The sequence below is a fragment of the Ursus arctos genome, unplaced genomic scaffold, assembly GCF_023065955.2.
Source record: "Ursus arctos isolate Adak ecotype North America unplaced genomic scaffold, UrsArc2.0 scaffold_30, whole genome shotgun sequence".
Taxonomy (NCBI): Eukaryota; Metazoa; Chordata; class Mammalia; order Carnivora; family Ursidae; genus Ursus; species Ursus arctos.
The window spans coordinates 14,152,576-14,169,742 of record NW_026622986.1 but is presented as its reverse complement, the minus strand read 5'-3'; the positions used below and the strand labels follow the sequence as shown (position 1 = coordinate 14,169,742).

Sequence of the window (17,167 nt, the reverse complement as noted above, 5' to 3'; positions counted from 1 at the left end):
ATTAAAATTTGCTGATACATTGTACATTGTTTTTCTGTGTATAATTTTCTTAACCTCCTATGTTTTTGATAAATGGAAAAGTATAAATAAAATTGCAAATGTGTTCTCTTTATTAATGGACCTCAAGCTGTTTCTACCATCTAAACACAGTTCTCACCTGGAAATAAACACAGGTCCCAGAAGTAAATATTTAGGAAAAGAGCTTTTGGGGGAAAAGATAATAACATTACCTTGATAGTTCTTTAAGTCACACCGTATAAAAAGTGGTTTATATCTTACATAGTATTTATTAATGGTATTATAAAATGCTTCAATAAAAGCTTCTCCCATCAAGTGGTATTGAGTTACTAATTTTACAAGGCCTGTCTTGTAATGTTGTCAGATTATTCATTTTATAAGGCCGGAATATAATGTTATGGTCAAAAAGTGTTACGGTTTCTCAAAAAATTAAAAATAGAAATACAGTACAATTCAGTAATTCCACTACTGGCATTTACCCAAAGAAAATGAAAACACTAATTCGAAAAGTTGTACGCACCCCTATGTTTTTTTGAAACATTATTTACAATAAGCAAAGGATGGAGGCAACCTCAGTGTCCATCAACAGATGAATGGATAAAGAAGATGTGTTATATGTATACAGTGAAATATTAGTCAGCTATAAAAAAGAATGGGATCTTGCCATTTGTGACATTGGTAGAACTAGTATTATGCTTGTGGGATCGAGCCCCACATCAGGCTTCTCCGCTATGAGCCTGCTTCTTCCTCTCCCACTCCTTCTGCTTGTGTTCCCTCTCTCGCTGGCTGTCTCTATCTCTGTCGAATAAATAAATTTAAAAAATCTTAAAAAAAAATAAGAACTAGTATTATGCTAAGTGAGATAACTCAGAGAAAGGTAAATACCATATGATTTCCCTTACACGTGGAACCCAAAAAACTAAACTACTAATAGCCTACTGGTGACTGGAAGCCTTACCGATAACATAAATAGTCCATTAACCCATGTTTTGTACATTACATGTGTTATATACTATATTCTCACCCTAAAATAAACTAGAGAAAAAAATGTTACCGGGAAAAACAGCAGGAAGAGAAAATACACTAATACATATTGTATCAAAAAAAGTCTACGTGTAAGTCGAGTAGACCTGCACAGTTCAAACCCATGTTGGTCAAGGATCAACTGTATATTACAAGTATTCCCATCTAGAATATTCTTTCTTAGACCTTTCTTATAAAAGGTATCCTCTCATTGAATGCCCAAAATGAGGTCTAAAGTAGGGTACTGGGGTTCCTGGGGACTCAGTCAGTTGAGTGCCTGCCTTCAGCTCAGGTCATAATTCCAGGGTCCTGGGATAGAGCCCCGCCCACTTCAGGCTGTCTGCTCAGTGGGAAGTCTGCTGCTTCCACTCCCTCTGTTCCTCCTCCCACTTGTGCTCCCGCTCTCTCTCTCTTTATCTCTCAAAATAAAATTGCTGCTATAAACATTGGGGTGCAGGTGCCCCTTCAGATCATTACATTTGTATCTTTGGGATAAATCCCTACTAGTGCAATTGCTGGGTCGTTGGGTAGCTCTATTTTCAACTTTCTGAGGAACCTCCATACTGTTTTCCAGAGTGGCCGTGCCAGCTTGCATTCCCACCAACAGTGTAAGAGGGTTCCCTTCTTCTGCATCCCTGCCAACATCTGTCGTTTCCTGACTTGCTCATTTTAGCCATTCTGACTGGTGTGAAGTGAAATCTCATTGTGGTTTTGATTTGTATTCATTTCCCCGATGCCGAGTGATGGTGAGCATTTTTTCATGTGTCTTTTGGCCATTTGTATGTCTTCTTTGGAGAAATGTGTGTTCACGTCTTCCACCCATTTCTTGCCTGGATTATTTGTTTTTTGGGTGTTGAGTTTGATAAGTTCTTTATAGATTTTGGATACTAGCCCTCTAACTGATATGTCGTTTGCAAATATCGTCTCCCATTCCGTGGTTGTCTTTTGGTGCCAGCGACTGCTTCCATTGCTGTGCAAAAGCTTTTTATCTTGATGAAGTCTTTGTTTCCCTTGCCTTTGGAGACCTGTCTAGCAAGAAGTTGCTGCGGCTGAGGTCACAGAGGTGGCTGCCTATGTTCTCCTCTAGGATTTTGATGGGTTCCTGTCTCCCACTTAGGTCTTCCATCCAGTTTGAGTCTATTTTTGTGTATGGTGTAAGAAAATGGTCCCGTTTCATTCTTCTGCATGTGGCTGTCCAATTTTCCCAACACCATTTGTTGAAGAGACTGTCTTTTTTCCACTGGCTGTTCTTTCCTGCTTTGTCAAAGATTAGTTGACCATAGAGTTGAGGGTCCATTTCTGGGGTCTCTATTGTGTTTCATTGGCCAAAGAAACAGAATGTTTTTGTGCCAGTACCATACTGTCTTGATGATTACAGCTTTGTCACAGAGCTTGAAATCCGGAATTGTGATGCCACGAGCTTTGGTTTTCTTTTTCAACATTCCTTTGGCTATGCAGGTTCTTTTCTGGTTCCATACAAATTTTAGGATTATTTGTTCCAGCTCTGTGAAAAAAGTTGATGGTATCTTGATAGGGATTGGATTGAAGGTATAGACTGCTCTAGGTGGCATAGCATTTTAACAATATTTGTTCTTCCAGTCCATGAGCGAGGAATGTATTTCCATTTCTTTGTGGTTTCCTCAGTTTCTCTCATGAGTGTTCTAGAGTTTTGAGAGTACAGAGCCTTTGCCTCTTTGGTTAGGTTTATTTCTGATTTCTAATCTTACGGGTTTTGGTGCAATTGTAAATGGGTTTGACTCCTTAATTTCTCTTTCTTCTGTCTCTTCGTTAGTCTATAGAAATGCAACTGATGTCTGTGCACTGATTTTCTATCCTGCCAGTTTGCAGAATTCCTGTATGAGTTCTAACAAGTTTGGGGTGGAGTCTTTGGGTTTTCCACATAGAGTATTACGTCGTCTGCAAAGAGTGCGAGTTTGACTTCTTTGCGGATTCGGATGCCTTTTATTTCTTTTTGTTATCTGATTGCTGAGGCTAGGACTTCTAGTACTATGTTGAACAACAGTGGTGAGAGTGGACATCCCTGCCGTGCTCCCGACCTTAGGGAAAAGCCCTCGTTTCTTCCCCATGGAGAATGATATTCCCTGTGGGCTTTTTGAAGATGGCTTTTATGATCTTGAGGTTCTGTTCCATCTATCCCTGCACCGTGAAGAGTTTTTTTTTTTTTTAAAGATTTTATTTATTTATTTGACAGAGATAGACACAGCCAGCGAGAGAGGGAACACAAGCAGTGGGAGTGGGAGAGGAAGAAGCAGGCTCATCACGGAGGAACCTGATGTGGGGCTCGATCCCAGAATGCCGGGATCACGCCCTGACCTGAAGGCGGACGCTTAACCGCTGTGCCACCCAGGCACCCCCGTGAAGAATTTTAATCAAGAAAGGATGCTGTACTTTGTCAGTTGCTTTTTTGTGTCTATCGAGAGGATCAAGTGGTCCTTGTCCTTTCTTTCCTTAAAGTAGCATATCACATTGATTGATTTGCGGATGTTGAACCATCCTTGCAGCCCAGGAATAAATCCCACTTGGTTGTGGTGAATAATCCTTTTAATGTACTGATGGATCCTGTTGGCTAGTATCTTGGTGAGAGTTTTTGTGTCCGTGTTCATCAGGGATATTGGTCTGTAATTCTCCTTTTCGGTGGGGTGTTTGTCTGGTTTGGGGATCAAGGTAATGCTGGTGTCATAGGAAGAGTTTGGACGTTTTCCTCCCATTTCTATATTTTTGAAACGGCTTCAGAAGAATAGGTATTAATTCCTCTTTAAATGTTTGGTAGAACTCCCCAAGGAAGCCATCAGCCTTGGAGTTTTGTTTGTTGGGAGATTTTTGATAACTGCTTCAATTTTCCTTGCTGGTTACGGGACTGTTCAGGTTTTCTGTTTCTTCCTGTTTCAGTTTTGGTAGTTTATACGTCTCTAGGAATGCATCCATTTCTTCCAGATTGCCTAGTTTGTTGGCCTGTAGTTGTTCCTACTATGTTCCTTAAAATTGTTTGTATTTCCTTGGTGCTGGTTGTGATCTCTCCTCTTTCATTCGTGATTTATTTATTTGGATCCTTTCTCTCTTCTTTTTGCTAAGTCTGGCCAGGGGTTTATCAATCTTACTAATTCTTTTTTTTTTTTTTAAGATTTTATTTATTTGACAGAGATAGAGACAGCCAGCGAGAGAGGGAATACAAGCAGGGGGAGTGGGAGAGGAAGAAGCAGGCTCATAGCAGAGGAGCCTGATGTGGGGCTCGATCCCACAATGCTGGGATCACGCCCTGAGCCGAAGGCAGACGCTTAACCACTGTGCCACGCAGGAGCCCTGATCTTACTAATTCTTAACCAGCTCCCAGTTTTGTTGCTGTGTTCTACTGTTCTTTTGGTTTCAATTTCATTGATTTCTGCTCTGGTCGTTATTAATTCTCTTCTCCCGCTGCATTTAGGCTTTAATTGCTGTTTTTTCTCCAGCTCCTTTAGGTGTAAGGTTAGGTTGTGTATTTAGGACCTTTCTTGTTTCTTGAGAAAGACCTGCATTGCTCTATGCTTCCCTCTGAGAACCGCTTTTGCTGCATCCCATGGGTTTTGAACAGTTGTGTTATCATTTTCCTTTGTTTCCATGAATTCTTTTCATTCTTCTTTAATTTCCTGGTTGACCCATTCATTGTTTAGTAGGATGCTCTTGAACCTCCATGTATTTGTGTCCTTCCAAATTTTTTCTTCTGACCGAGTTCAAATTTTAAAGCATTGTGTTCTGAAAATATGCATGGCATAATCTCCATCTTTTTGCCCTGGTTGAGTCCTGATTTGAACCCAGTGTGTGAAAATCTACTCTGGAGAGTGTTCCATGTGCACCTGAGAAGAATGTGTATCCTGTTGCTTTAGGATGAAATGCTCTGAATATATCCATGAAGTCCATCTGGTCCAGTGTGTCATTCAAAGCCCTTGTTCTTTGTTATCTTTTGCTTAGGTGATCTATCCATTGCAGCGGGTGGGGCGTTAAAGTCCCCTACCTACTATTATTGTATCATCATTGATGTGTTTCTCTAATTTTGTTATTAATTGGTTTATATAGTAGGTTGCCCCCATGTTAGGGGCATAAATATTTACAATTGTTAGATCTTCTTGTTGGATAGACCCTTTAATTATGATAGTGTCCTTCCTCATCTCTTATTACAGTCTGTGGTTTAAAATCTAATTTGTCTGATATAAGGATTGCTACCCCAGCTTTCTTTTGATGTCCATTAGCATGATAAATGGTTTTGCACCTCCTCACTTTCAATCGGGAGGTGTCCTTGGGTCTAAAACGAGTCTCTTGCAGAGAGCCTATCAATGGGCCTTGCTTTTTTATCCAATCTGATACCCTGTGTCTGTTGATTGGGGCTTTTGACCCATTTACATTCAGGGTCACTGTTGAAAGATATGAATTTAGTGCCATTGTATTATCTATAATGTCACTGTTTCTGTATATTGTCTCTGTTCCTTTCTGGTCTGTGTTACTTTGTTGCTCTCACTTGGCTTCAAGGATCCCCTTTAATATTTCTTGCAGGGCTGGTTTAGTGCTCACAAATTTTCTAGGTTCTGTTTGTCCTGGAAACTCTGTATCTCTCCTTCTATTTTGAATGACAGCCTTGCTGGATAATGTGTTCTTGGCTGCATATTTTTACCATTTAGCACATTGAATATATCATGCCCGTCCTTTCTGGCCTGCCAGCTCTGTGTGGACAGGCCTGCCCACCAGCCTTATGTTTTCACCCTTGTCGGTTAAGGACCTCTTGTCCCGAGCTGCTTTCAGGATTTTCTCTTTGTCTCTGAAATTTGCAAGCTTCACTACTGTATGTCGAGCTGTTTACCTATTTTTATTGATGTTGGAGGGGGTTCTCTGTGCCTCCTGGATTTAAATACCTGTTTCCTTCCCAGATTAGGGAAGTTCTCTGCTGTAATTTCTCAAATATACCTTCTGCCACCTCCTCTTTCCTCTTCTGGGATCCCAATTATTCTAATATTGTTTTGCTTTATGGTATCACTTATCTCTCGAATTCTCCCCTCGTGATCCAGTCGTTTCTTTTTTCTCAGCTTCTTTATTCTCCCTCATTTTGTCTTCATATCTCTACTTGTCCTTTCTGCCTCATTTCTCCTAGCAGTTACAGCCTCCAATTTTTAAAATTTTAAATATATCATTTTTGTTAGTTAATTATAGCTCAAAAAGTCTGGAAAAGATAAGCAAATAGTGTTTTATTTCACCTTACCCATTATGTATGTGATAAATTTTTTAAAAATTCCTATTCAGTTATCTGACACATGATATATCATTAGTTTCAGATGTAGTGTTCAGTTAATTATCAGTTGTGTTTAACACCCAGTGCTCTACACATCACGTGCCCTCCTTCATGCCCCATCACCCAGTTACCCCAACCTCCACCCACCTCCCCTCCAGGAAATCTCAGTTTGTTTCCTATAGTTAAGAGCCTCTCATGGTTTGTCTCCCTCTCTGATTTCTTGCCATTTAGTTTTCCCTCCCTTCCCCTATGATCCTCGGCACTGTTTCTCATATACCACATAGGTAGGAAACCATATGATAATTGTCTTTCTCTGATTGACTTATTTCTCTCAGGATAATACCCTCCATTTCCATCTACATCAAGTAAATTGTAAGATTTCATGGTTTTTCATGGCTGAGTACTATTCCATTGTATTTATATATACCACATCTTCTTTATCCATTCATCTGTTGATGGACATTTGGGCTGTTTCCACAGTTTGGCTGTTGTGGACATTGCTGCTGTAGACATTGGTGTCTAGGTGCCCCTTCAGATCCCTACGTTTGCATCTTTGGGGTAAATCCTTGTCGTACCATGACTGGGTCATATGGTAGCTCTATTTTTAACGTCTTGAGGAACCTCCATACGGTTTTCCCGAAGTAGAGCCTCCATTTATGATTGTGTCTCATTAATGGCCTTTTGATTTCGATTTCTTAAGATTTTATTTCTTTTATTTCTCCAGAAAGGGATTCCCTAGTGTCTTCTGTGCGTTTTTCAAGCCCAGCTAGTATCTTTATAATTGTTATTTTGAAGTCTAGTTCCACCATCTTACTTATATCCGTACTGATTAGGTCCCTGACAGTCAGTACTGCCTCTTGTTCTCGTCTTTGAGGTGAGTTTTTCCATCTAGTCATTCTGTCCATAGAAGAATAGATGAACGAGAGCACAAAATACTAAACTAGCAACAATGACCCCAGAGAAATATACTCCTAATAAATCAGAAGAGACCTGAAACCAAAGAAGTAAATAAAATAAAAATTAAAAAAGGGAAAGAATATAATCAGGTAGGAGATGAGAACAGAGTAATACACTAGACTCTGGGTGTATTTTGGTCTGTTTGTGAGGAGAAACTACATATGCAAAAATAAAGTTAAATACAATGAAAGGATAGAACGTAAGTATAAAAATGAAAATTTAAAAAGTTGGGAAAAAAACGAGTTGCCAAAATAAGAAAATGAAAAGGAAATAGAAAATTAAAGTGGAAAGATTAAGGAATCATGAGAAAAAGCCAGGAATTCTTTATAGCATTTTCCCCTCGTGCTGGAGTTCTGCAGTTCCGTGTGCTCTGTAAACTTGGTCTTACTGGGATGTTCTTGCTGGTTTTCTGAGGGAAGGGCCTGCTGCGCTGATTCTCAGGGGTCGTTTCCCCGGCTGTATTGCACTGCCCTTGCCAGGGGGGCCGGGCTGAGTCATCTGCTCCGGATTGCTCTATGTGGCTTTTGTTCCCTGAAGGCTTTCCGCACCACTTTAGAGCATGAGAATGGAAATGTCAGCCTCCCAGTGTCCAGCCCTGGAGCTGGATGCTGGCACCCTCTACTCTTCAGTGTGCCCTCACGGAGAAGCTGTCAGACACTTCTGTCTCCCTGGTTTCTGTCTGCACTCTGTGTACCCCCAGCCTGTGACCGAGCATTTTTATCTCAGCCCCGCCACCCCCTTTGGAGTTTCCAAACTTTGTTGCCTCCTGTGGCATGCATTCACACCGCTCCTCCAGGGGGTGGGAGGGAGGTCTTGCCCTGGTTCTGCCGCTTGTTGGGCCACCACTCTGAGAGCAGTCGCCCAACCCTTGGCAGTTCATGGTTTATGGCAACACCCAGCTGAAAGCCCCCTCCTCCGCTCACTGGTTGCAGCCGGCTTCCCTGCTCAGATGCCTGGGAACTCTCCCACACTCAGACAGCCGTGTTCTTTCTGTGATTCCGGGGATCCTGAGCCCGGGCTGTCCCACCTAGGATTCCACCCTGTTTCTCCACCTGAGTGCCTTTCAAGCAGGGATGTCCCTCACCGGAGCAGACTTCTAAAAGTTCCAATTTGCACACGACTGCTATATCACTTTCTGAAAGCTGGCTTGTGGATGCTCCCTCCCCTTACGGTTTATCTTCCCATATATCCCCTCGCATTCGCATCTCCGCACCTCCTACCTTGCAGAAAGTGGTCGCTTTTCTATCTGTAGAATTGCAACCGTTCTTTTCTTAGATCTCAGGTTGAGCTCACAGGCGTTAAGAGTCATTTGAAAGCTATCTAGCTGAATTCCACGGAGTGGACGAAACGATGGTCCCCTCCTCCTCCGCCATCTTCCTCCTCTTCCAGAATTCTGTGTATTCAATAGACCAATATTAAAGGTACTTTTTATCAGATTCATCTAAATAGCATTCCATATGTTTCTTCTCAGTTACCTAAGATTAAAATAAGTAGGGATTTATTTTATTTTATTTACGTGATTATTTTTCTATTTAAGCAATCCCTAATTTAGTTGTAGTCTCTGCAAGTGTTATTTGAAGACCACATTTCATAAGATATATATAGTTCCTAAAATAATATCCCTTGTTTAACATGACATTCTAAATAATATTTGACTTATTTCAGGTGCAGAAGGAGTTCGAAAAAAGAATATCTAGAGAACTAAAGGCAGGTATGTTGCCAAATTTATGAATTAAGATGGTCATCGATTTCTGAAATAAACTATGAATAGTCAATGGCATCTCTTTCCATTGTTTGGGTAATAGGTACTACATTAATGTTTTTTATGTATATCTAATAAAAAATGTAAGACATAACCATACTGAAGAACATACTTATTCCTCATTTAGTCATCGTGTTTCAGACTTTTAAAAAAAAATCCCCAAATGTCTATGTATCTGTTATTATTTCTGGCTATACTCTTCCTTCACTTCTTCCATTCCTGTGGAACTGTCACCCTGAATATGTGGGCTTTCTCAAATTCTTGTTTCTGCTAGTGGTATAAGACCAAAAAAACCAGACTTGTCTTAGTAACACTTAGTGAAGCAATTATAGTTCATATTGTAGTTCATATAGCTGTCACTTGACAGGTGACATTTAAATCTCCAGTGATTGATTTGTCATTGGTTGACCTTTTGCCATTGGGTAAAATTCCAAGTTCCTTACGTAGAATAAAAACACTCAGATCAATTTGGTTCTTGCCAGATTATTCAGCCTTCTCTTGTGCTGCTTACCCTACTGTGCTGCTTTGCTCTAGCGCCTCTTCAGCGTAGACTGCTTGCAACTCCACAAGTGTTCTTCCTCACTCTTTGTGTATGTTCTTTGTATATGCGTCTTCCCTCTACCTGGCACCCTTTTTCCTCGTCCTTCAGGTATCAGCTTACATGTCACCTCCACCAAAAGCAGACAATATTGGTAGAAAACTAGGATGTCCCTTCTGTGTGCTCTTACAGTGTCTTATTTTATACCTGTCATGGTATATTCAACGCTGCAAATTGCCTGTTAGATTTTTCAGTTCATAGTATATGATTGTTCAGGGGTGGGCTCTGTCATCACCTTGTCATTTCCTCTTGTAATGAGAAAACCAGAAGCTCTGATATTTGTCCACAATAGCAATTAACTCAGTGGCAACCATGAGCAAAATATATTTAAAAGGAATCTTGTATTTTATTTTGTAGCTGTATGTAGATATTTTTCATTATTCTTAACACTCATAAAGCTTCAACTTTGTTTTTTACTAACTTGTAGTTAACCACGAAGTATTTTAGATAAAGAATAGAATTCTTTTTCTTTTCAGCTGCTGCTGAATTGGAATCAGATTCATCCTATTATACCTCGTCTTTCTTCTGAATCACATCTAAATCAAGTTCTATGGAAAACATCAGAAGGCTTTTTACAGAATTCGAGGAGCCGTTATAGGATCTGAAAGATAAATAGTAAAAATGTATTTACTGGATGTTTATATAACATTATACGTGTTTCCTATTAAATGTATGCTGTGCAAAAATCTTTATTAAAGGAAGATGTTTTGAACCATGTGTGTAATGAAAGTTTATATAATATTTTAAGCTGTGTTTCTTGGCACCTAATGAACTTTTAAGCAGATTTTATACATGGAAACCAGCACTATTGGGTTTTACGTGCTTCAAGCTTCCCAAATACCAGCTTTTTAAACAGCACCCAACCAACCAAGTTGTCATTAATACTTCAGTGGTGTTAACTGATAGCTTTTTTGTATTTTCCAATTCTTATTACTACATATGGACCTGGGGATTTAGACAGACATCATTTTGATATATTGCTGCTAAGGCTATTGTCAATGTTTGTACGCATTACAATTTTTATAGTGCCATAAAACCTATGCATAATTTTAAGTTTAAATACTGATTTTTTTTTTTTAAAGATTTATTTATTTATTTATTTGACAGAGACAGAGACAGCCAGCGAGAGAGGGAACACAAGCAGGGGGAGTGGGAGAGGAAGAAGCAGGCTCATAGCAGAGGAGCCTGATGTGGGGCTCGATCCCGCAACGCCGGAATCACGCCCTGAGCCGAAGGCAGACGCTCAACCGCTGTGCCACCCAGGCGCCCCTAAATACTGATTCATAGCTCTTTCCTCATGGTGAAAGAAGATTTGCCTAAGGCTTTTTACCTTTTCTGTTTATTTTTTATTTACTTTTTGAGAACAGTCTTAAAATTAGAGAAAAGAAAAATTAGAGGGAAAAAAAGAATTTTTCCCCCAGAACCATTTGCAATTGTTACATTATGCCTGATTCCCATAGCATTTATATCCTACAAGTCAGTACATTCCACATAATTACCATACAACCCTGACAAACAGACAATGAACTCTAATACAATTGACCCTTGAATGATGTGGGGGTTAGGGGCACTGACCGTTTGCAGTCAGAAATACATGAATAACTTTTGACTCCCAAAGCCTTAACTACTAATAATCTGCTGTTACCGGATAACTTACTGGTACCAGAACAGTCGATTAACCTGTGTTTTGTATGTTATATGTATTCCATACTATAATCTTACAACAAAGTAAGCTAGAGAAAAGAAAAGGTTATTAAAATCATAAGGAAGAGAAAATACATTTACAGTACTGTCATGTATTTATTGAAAAAAATCTGCGTATAAGTGCACCCATTCAAGCCGTGTCCACTGTATATTCTTTTTTTTTTTTTTTTAAGATTTTATTTCTTTATTTGGCAGAGAGAGAGACAGCGAGAGCACAAGTAGGCAGAGCGGCAGGCAGAGGGAGAGGGAGAAGCAGGCTCCCTGCTGAACAGAGAGCCTGATGCGGGTCTTGATGCCAGGACTCTGGGATCATGACCTGAGCCGAAGGCAGATGCTTAACCGACTGAGCCACCCAGGCGCCCTATACGTTCTATCATTTAATCCTCATATTCTTTTTAAGTCTTGTTACTTGTCTGTAATATCCTTTCTAGCAAGGAAGGTCCTGTTCAGAGCCATGTATTTAATTCAGATGTTGTGTGTCTTAGTCTCTTTCAGTTTAGAAGGGTTCCTTAGTCTTTCCTTGATTTTCATGACTTTTAATCTTTTGAGGAGTTGATTGCAGTAATGTAGAATGTCTTTCAATGTGGGTTTTTCTTGTGTTTCCTTGTGATAAAATTCAGATCAGGGACATCTGGGTGGCTCAGTTGGTTAAGCGGCTGCCTTCAGCTCAGGTCATGATCCCAGGGTCCTGGGATCAAGTCCCGCATCAGGCTCCTAGCTCAGTGAGGAGCCTGCTTCTCCCTCTGCCTACTGCTCCCCCTGTTTGTTTGTTTTTTTTCTCTCTCCTTTCTCTCTCTGACAAATTTAAAAAAATCTTTAAAAATTTCGGATCACACATTTTTAGCAAGGGTATGACTGAAGTGGCCCTCTACTCATTGCATCCTCTCATGTGACCTACAATTTTGATTTGTCCCGTTGTTGGTGATGTTAATGTTGATCACTGGAGGTAGTATCTGCCAGGTTTCTCCTCTGGACTGTTAACTTTCTACTTTACAATTCATTAGTATTTTATGCAGAAGTACTTTGAGACGTGTAACTATCTCCTTTCTCAGACACTCTGTGCCAGGCCACCTCTTCTGCAGATTTACTGCCCCCACAAGGCTCTGAAAACCCATGCTGGGCTGTTGTTTCCCTTCAGTCTGTGATACCACATTCTATGTTGTTGACCTTTCAGGGATGTTCCAACACTGTGCAGGGTGGCTCTCCCACATTTATGCCTTCCCCATTCTCTCCAGGCTCCAACACCTCACTGTGGGCCACCAGGCTCCCTGTTCCTGTTTCTATGCTTTTGAACTGAAAAATTAGGAATACAAAGAAGAAAGGGGGAAAGGGCTCCATAGGTCTTTTATAATCAACTTGTCAAGCTTTACAAAGCCAAGATTCTGATTGGAATCGCATTGAATCTATGAATAGTTTATAGGGAAAAGACATTTAGAATACTGAGTTTTCCAAACAATATTTTAATTGATTAACTCTCAATGTTTAAAAATGTTTCTATAAAGGTCTTGCAGATATTTTTTAGATTTATTTCCAGTTATTTGATAATTTTGATCCTAATTATAAATATTTAAAAATCAATTTCATTTCCTGTTTGTTGCTAGCTTATAGAAATAAAATTATTTTGCATATTGAGCTTAAATTCACCCGTCTTGCTCAACTGTCTTAGTATATCGTTTCTCACAGTTCTGGAGGCTGGGAAGTCCAAAATCAAGGCACTGGCAGATTCAGTGTCCAGTGAGGGCCTGCTTCCTGGTTCATGGATGCTGGTCTTCCTCCTGTTTCCTCATAAGGCACAGGGCCAGGGGAGCTCTCTCAGGACTCCTTTAGAAGGGCACTAATCCCATTCATGAGGGTTCCACCTTCATGACTTAATCACTTCTCAAAGCCCCCACCTCCAAACACTATTACATTGAACATTCAGATTTAACACATGAATTTGGGAGTGAGGGGACAGAGATATTCAGTCTATAGCAATGCTGTTCCTTGTTCTCGGCCATGTATGCTTCCTCAATATGGCTGCTTGCTTCATGAGGACAAGAAGGAGAATTTTGCTGCAGAGAGGGCTGAGTCCTCTTTTAAGGGTTTCACCTGCTTAAGTCAGGCATACATAGAATAATCACCTCAAATAACGTAGAGGTAAATATTGCCAAGAGAATACTGAAAGAGAAGATTAGGAAGGGGAACTATAGATCTGTAATGGATATCAAAACATATTTTATAAAGAAGTTAAAATAGTAGAGTACGGACACAAGAAGAAGACTACTAGTCAACTGAACAGAACACAAAACCCAGAAACAGAAAAAACCATACCTGAGAATTTAATAATGGTGAAGTGGAATTTTGAATTAGGTGAGAAAAGATGGATTAGGTATGACAAGCAAAGAACTATCTTTTATTTTTTAGACAGTTCTTAAAGTTGGAGCACCTGGGTTAGGCATCTGACTCTTGATTTCAGCTCAGGTTATGATGTCAGGGCCCTGAGATCAATTCCCGCTCTCCCCAGACCCCCCTGCACTTGGGGTGGAGACTGCTTAAGACTCTCCTCCTCTCTCCCTCTCCCACTTCTGCTCCCCTTCCCCCCTATCATCTCCCCCCCATTCTCTCAAACACCCCCCCCAAAAACAAAAAAACTTATATGTAGCACCATGGTCCAAAATAAATCTTGGACTGATTAAAGATTTAATTGGGAAGTAGCAGCAGAAAATAAAAGAAAATGTAAATGTAAGGCTGGGCCAAATGGGAGGATTAAGAGGCATGCAGAAACGCGTTTTCAGTTCACCTGGAGAACGTGCATAGTTTTCCCCTTGTAAGTTTGCACTTGGTGATACATATTGCTGAAGTCTCTGACCATGAAAACAGATTTCTTTCCTCTTTTTTTTCTTTTTTTTACAGTTTTATTTATTTGACACAGAGAGAGAGTGAGAGAGCACAAGCAGGCGGAGCACCAGGCAGAGAGGGAGAAGGAGAAGCAGGGCCCCACTGCACCGCGAGCCTGACGGGGCCTTGATCCCACGACCCTGGGTTCATGCACAGGGAAGGCAGACGCCCAACAAGCTGAGCCACCCAGGAGCCCCTGAAAACGCCTATTGCTGCATCTGCTCAACTCCCTGGAGACCGGCTGGCGCCCAGAAGGACAGGGAAGAGGAGTAAACTGAGGGAGAGTTTGTTTTAGGAAGTTTTCTGGGGGATGAGGCATTCAGCATCCTGAAGATCCATGCACTCTAGCCGCAGTAGTATACAAAGACTGCTTTTCCACACTGGCGAGTCTAACTTCTGCAAAGGTGCAGAAAAGCTCAGCCAGCTCCCACCAGCGTTTGAAGGGACCCCAGCCCTGCTCCCAGGTAATCGCTGGGAGTTGAGAGGCTTGGGCCTCGCACATAGGCTTTGGGCACCGTTGGCCGCTGGCCCTTTGTGTGCTCACTCAGGGACACCAGCCTCTGAAGTGCACAAGCGCGTTTGTGTTTAGCGCTGTTGCTTGGTTACGCTCAACGGTAACAAACCCCGGAGCTTTGCTACTGTGATGTAATGGTGAGGTCAGTTTGCCTATCTCTACAGCTAGTGTTGGGTTGTAGAGGTGGTGAAAAGCCGAGCATTTGCGAAGTGTAAAAAAATGAAGAAGCTTTTTAGCTTTGGCGATAAGTCATCCCTGCCCGTTACCAGCTCCCTGAGGGACGGCTTCGGCCTCCTCAGGCGGGAGAAAAGAACTGTGGCCCGCAGCTCCCGGGAGGGGTACACCATCCGGGACAAAGACCTTAGAAACATTCATAGAGCTGCCTGCCTGGGCGACGTAGAGAAAGTGCATCATCTTGCTGTGGTCAAGAAAAACAGCATAAACTCTCGAGATAAAATGCACAGGTAATAGGGACTTGGAGGCCGGCGGCCCGAGACCGCGGGGAGGAGGTGGGGCGGACCGCGAGAAGCGCGCACCTTCCGGGGCCCAGCCTGTGGAGCCGAGCCCTCCTGTCACCGAGGGCGCTTGGCCTCTTTGCTCCGGAGGCCCGGCACCATGGGGTCTAGCGCCCAGGCTGTCTGAGCAACAAAACAAAAGCTTCAGCTGCCTTTGGACCCACTCATAATTCCCCGCATGGTCCACTTTACAGACAGTTTTGGCGTGATTTATCCAAAGTTCAGTAGTAATAGAAAAGAAATTAAGTGTGTATTTTACTTTTAGTGGACGTCTTTTTATACAATGATGTTGTAAAAAAAGATCTATTCCATAATAGATCATGACCTGAGCCAAAACCATGAGTCGGAAACTCAGGGAACTGAGCCACCCAGGTGCCCCTAAGATGAGAAATTTTAAATCGAAGTATTAGGACTCAATCTCAATTGAAGCTGTGCCTCCTTCCTTTCAAACGAAAACATTTCTGAAGATAGGAAATTGTAGAAATTAACCTTTAACTTCCCTTTTGATATTTATAATAGTATTAAATACTCATATTGGTAATTGATAATACTTGATTTTCATACGATCTATAAATCTAAATATTTTTTTTAAAGATTTTATTTATTTATTTGACAGAGATAGAGACAGCCAGTGAGAGAGGGAACACAAGCAGGGGGAGTGGGAGAGGAAGAAGCAGGCTCATAGCGGAGGAGCCTGATGTGGGGCTCGATCCCATAACGCCGGGATCACGCCCTAAGCCGAAGGCAGATGCTTAACCGCTGTGCCACCCAGGCGACCCTGTAAATCTAAATATTTAATAAAATGAGTTGTCGCTGTTTATTTGAATCCTGAGTTTCCTTTGGCTGAAAGTTTATTAAAAATCAGAGTAAGAATTAGTTTTAAAAAATCATTATTTTAGTCCTCTTTTCCCGTAATGCTTTCAAGAACTAAAATTCCTTTAAATGCCAACCATATGACTAGAACTGCAACAGACCTCTTGTATATATCATTATTTCATTTAATGTAAGGCACCATAGATTGTATGATGCCCCACTATTTTGTGTACCAATAAGAAATTTTAAAAAATTCTGCCATTTATACTTGTAAGACATTTTGAATTATAAATTGCATTCTAATGTCAGAGATATTAAAAGGTGACAGAATGAGCCTCTTAGAATCACTGCAATATAGTATTCTTGGGAATCCTTAAAACGTATCTGCAAAGTAGGCATAATTGTATCACTTTACCTAATTGGAGTGTTGTCTTTGTATAGTAGTAGTAACGATAATAGTTATCATAATATTATGTAACAATTTTTGAGATGCTATTTGTGGTAGGAACTGTTCTAAACACTTTGCATAGATGAGATCACTACTCTTTATTTTATTTATTTATTATTATTATTTTTTAGTAATCTCTATCCCCAACATGGGGCTCGAATTCAGGATCCTCGAGATCAAGAGTCACATGATCTTCAGACTGAGCAGGGCAGGGAACCTGAGATAACTGTCTTTATCCCCATTTTGTTGATGAGGAAATTGAGGATAAGGCTAAGCGATAACTATGAAGTGACAGAGTTAAAGTAGGATTCAAACCCAAGTTGAGCTGAATCCTGAGGTCGTGTTCTACCTAATCAGAGAGGCTGATCTTTTATTAGTGTGGTGAATGATCACTAATAAATATTGTCCTTTCTTCAAAAGAAAACTAAGTCTTTGTTTTGGAGTCATAGGAATAAGATGCTATTTCACGTTTACAATTACATGAATTAATTGCATGCTTTGAAATAGTGCACTGTAATTTCCTAAAAAGTTCTTTCACTTTCATAGGACTGCTCTCCATTTGGCCTGTGCCACTGGCCATCCAGATGTGGTGAGTTTTCTAGCAGACAGGAATTGCCAGCTTAACCTCTATGATCAAGAAGCTAGGACCCCGCTAATGAAGGT

General features: G+C 40.8%; 2 protein-coding genes across 4 annotated transcripts in view; both read left to right on the top strand.

The window, feature by feature from the left end:
* The window catches only part of LOC125281627 (coiled-coil domain-containing protein 144A), an 81,935-nt gene extending 71,590 nt beyond the window's left edge, over window positions 1-10,345 (top strand). For all 3 annotated transcript variants that reach the window (XM_057304709.1, XM_057304710.1, XM_057304711.1), the window contains 2 exons: window positions 8,939-8,984; window positions 10,110-10,345. In XM_057304709.1, coding sequence (XP_057160692.1) covers window positions 8,939-8,984; window positions 10,110-10,162 — 99 coding nt within the window. In that variant the 3' untranslated portion in view covers window positions 10,163-10,345. The remainder of the gene's footprint in view (window positions 1-8,938; window positions 8,985-10,109) is intronic.
* Window positions 1-17,167, top strand: part of LOC125281624 (ankyrin repeat domain-containing protein 26-like) — a 564,334-nt gene that overhangs the window by 173,045 nt on the left and 374,122 nt on the right. The gene's annotated exons all lie outside the window — the stretch shown is intronic.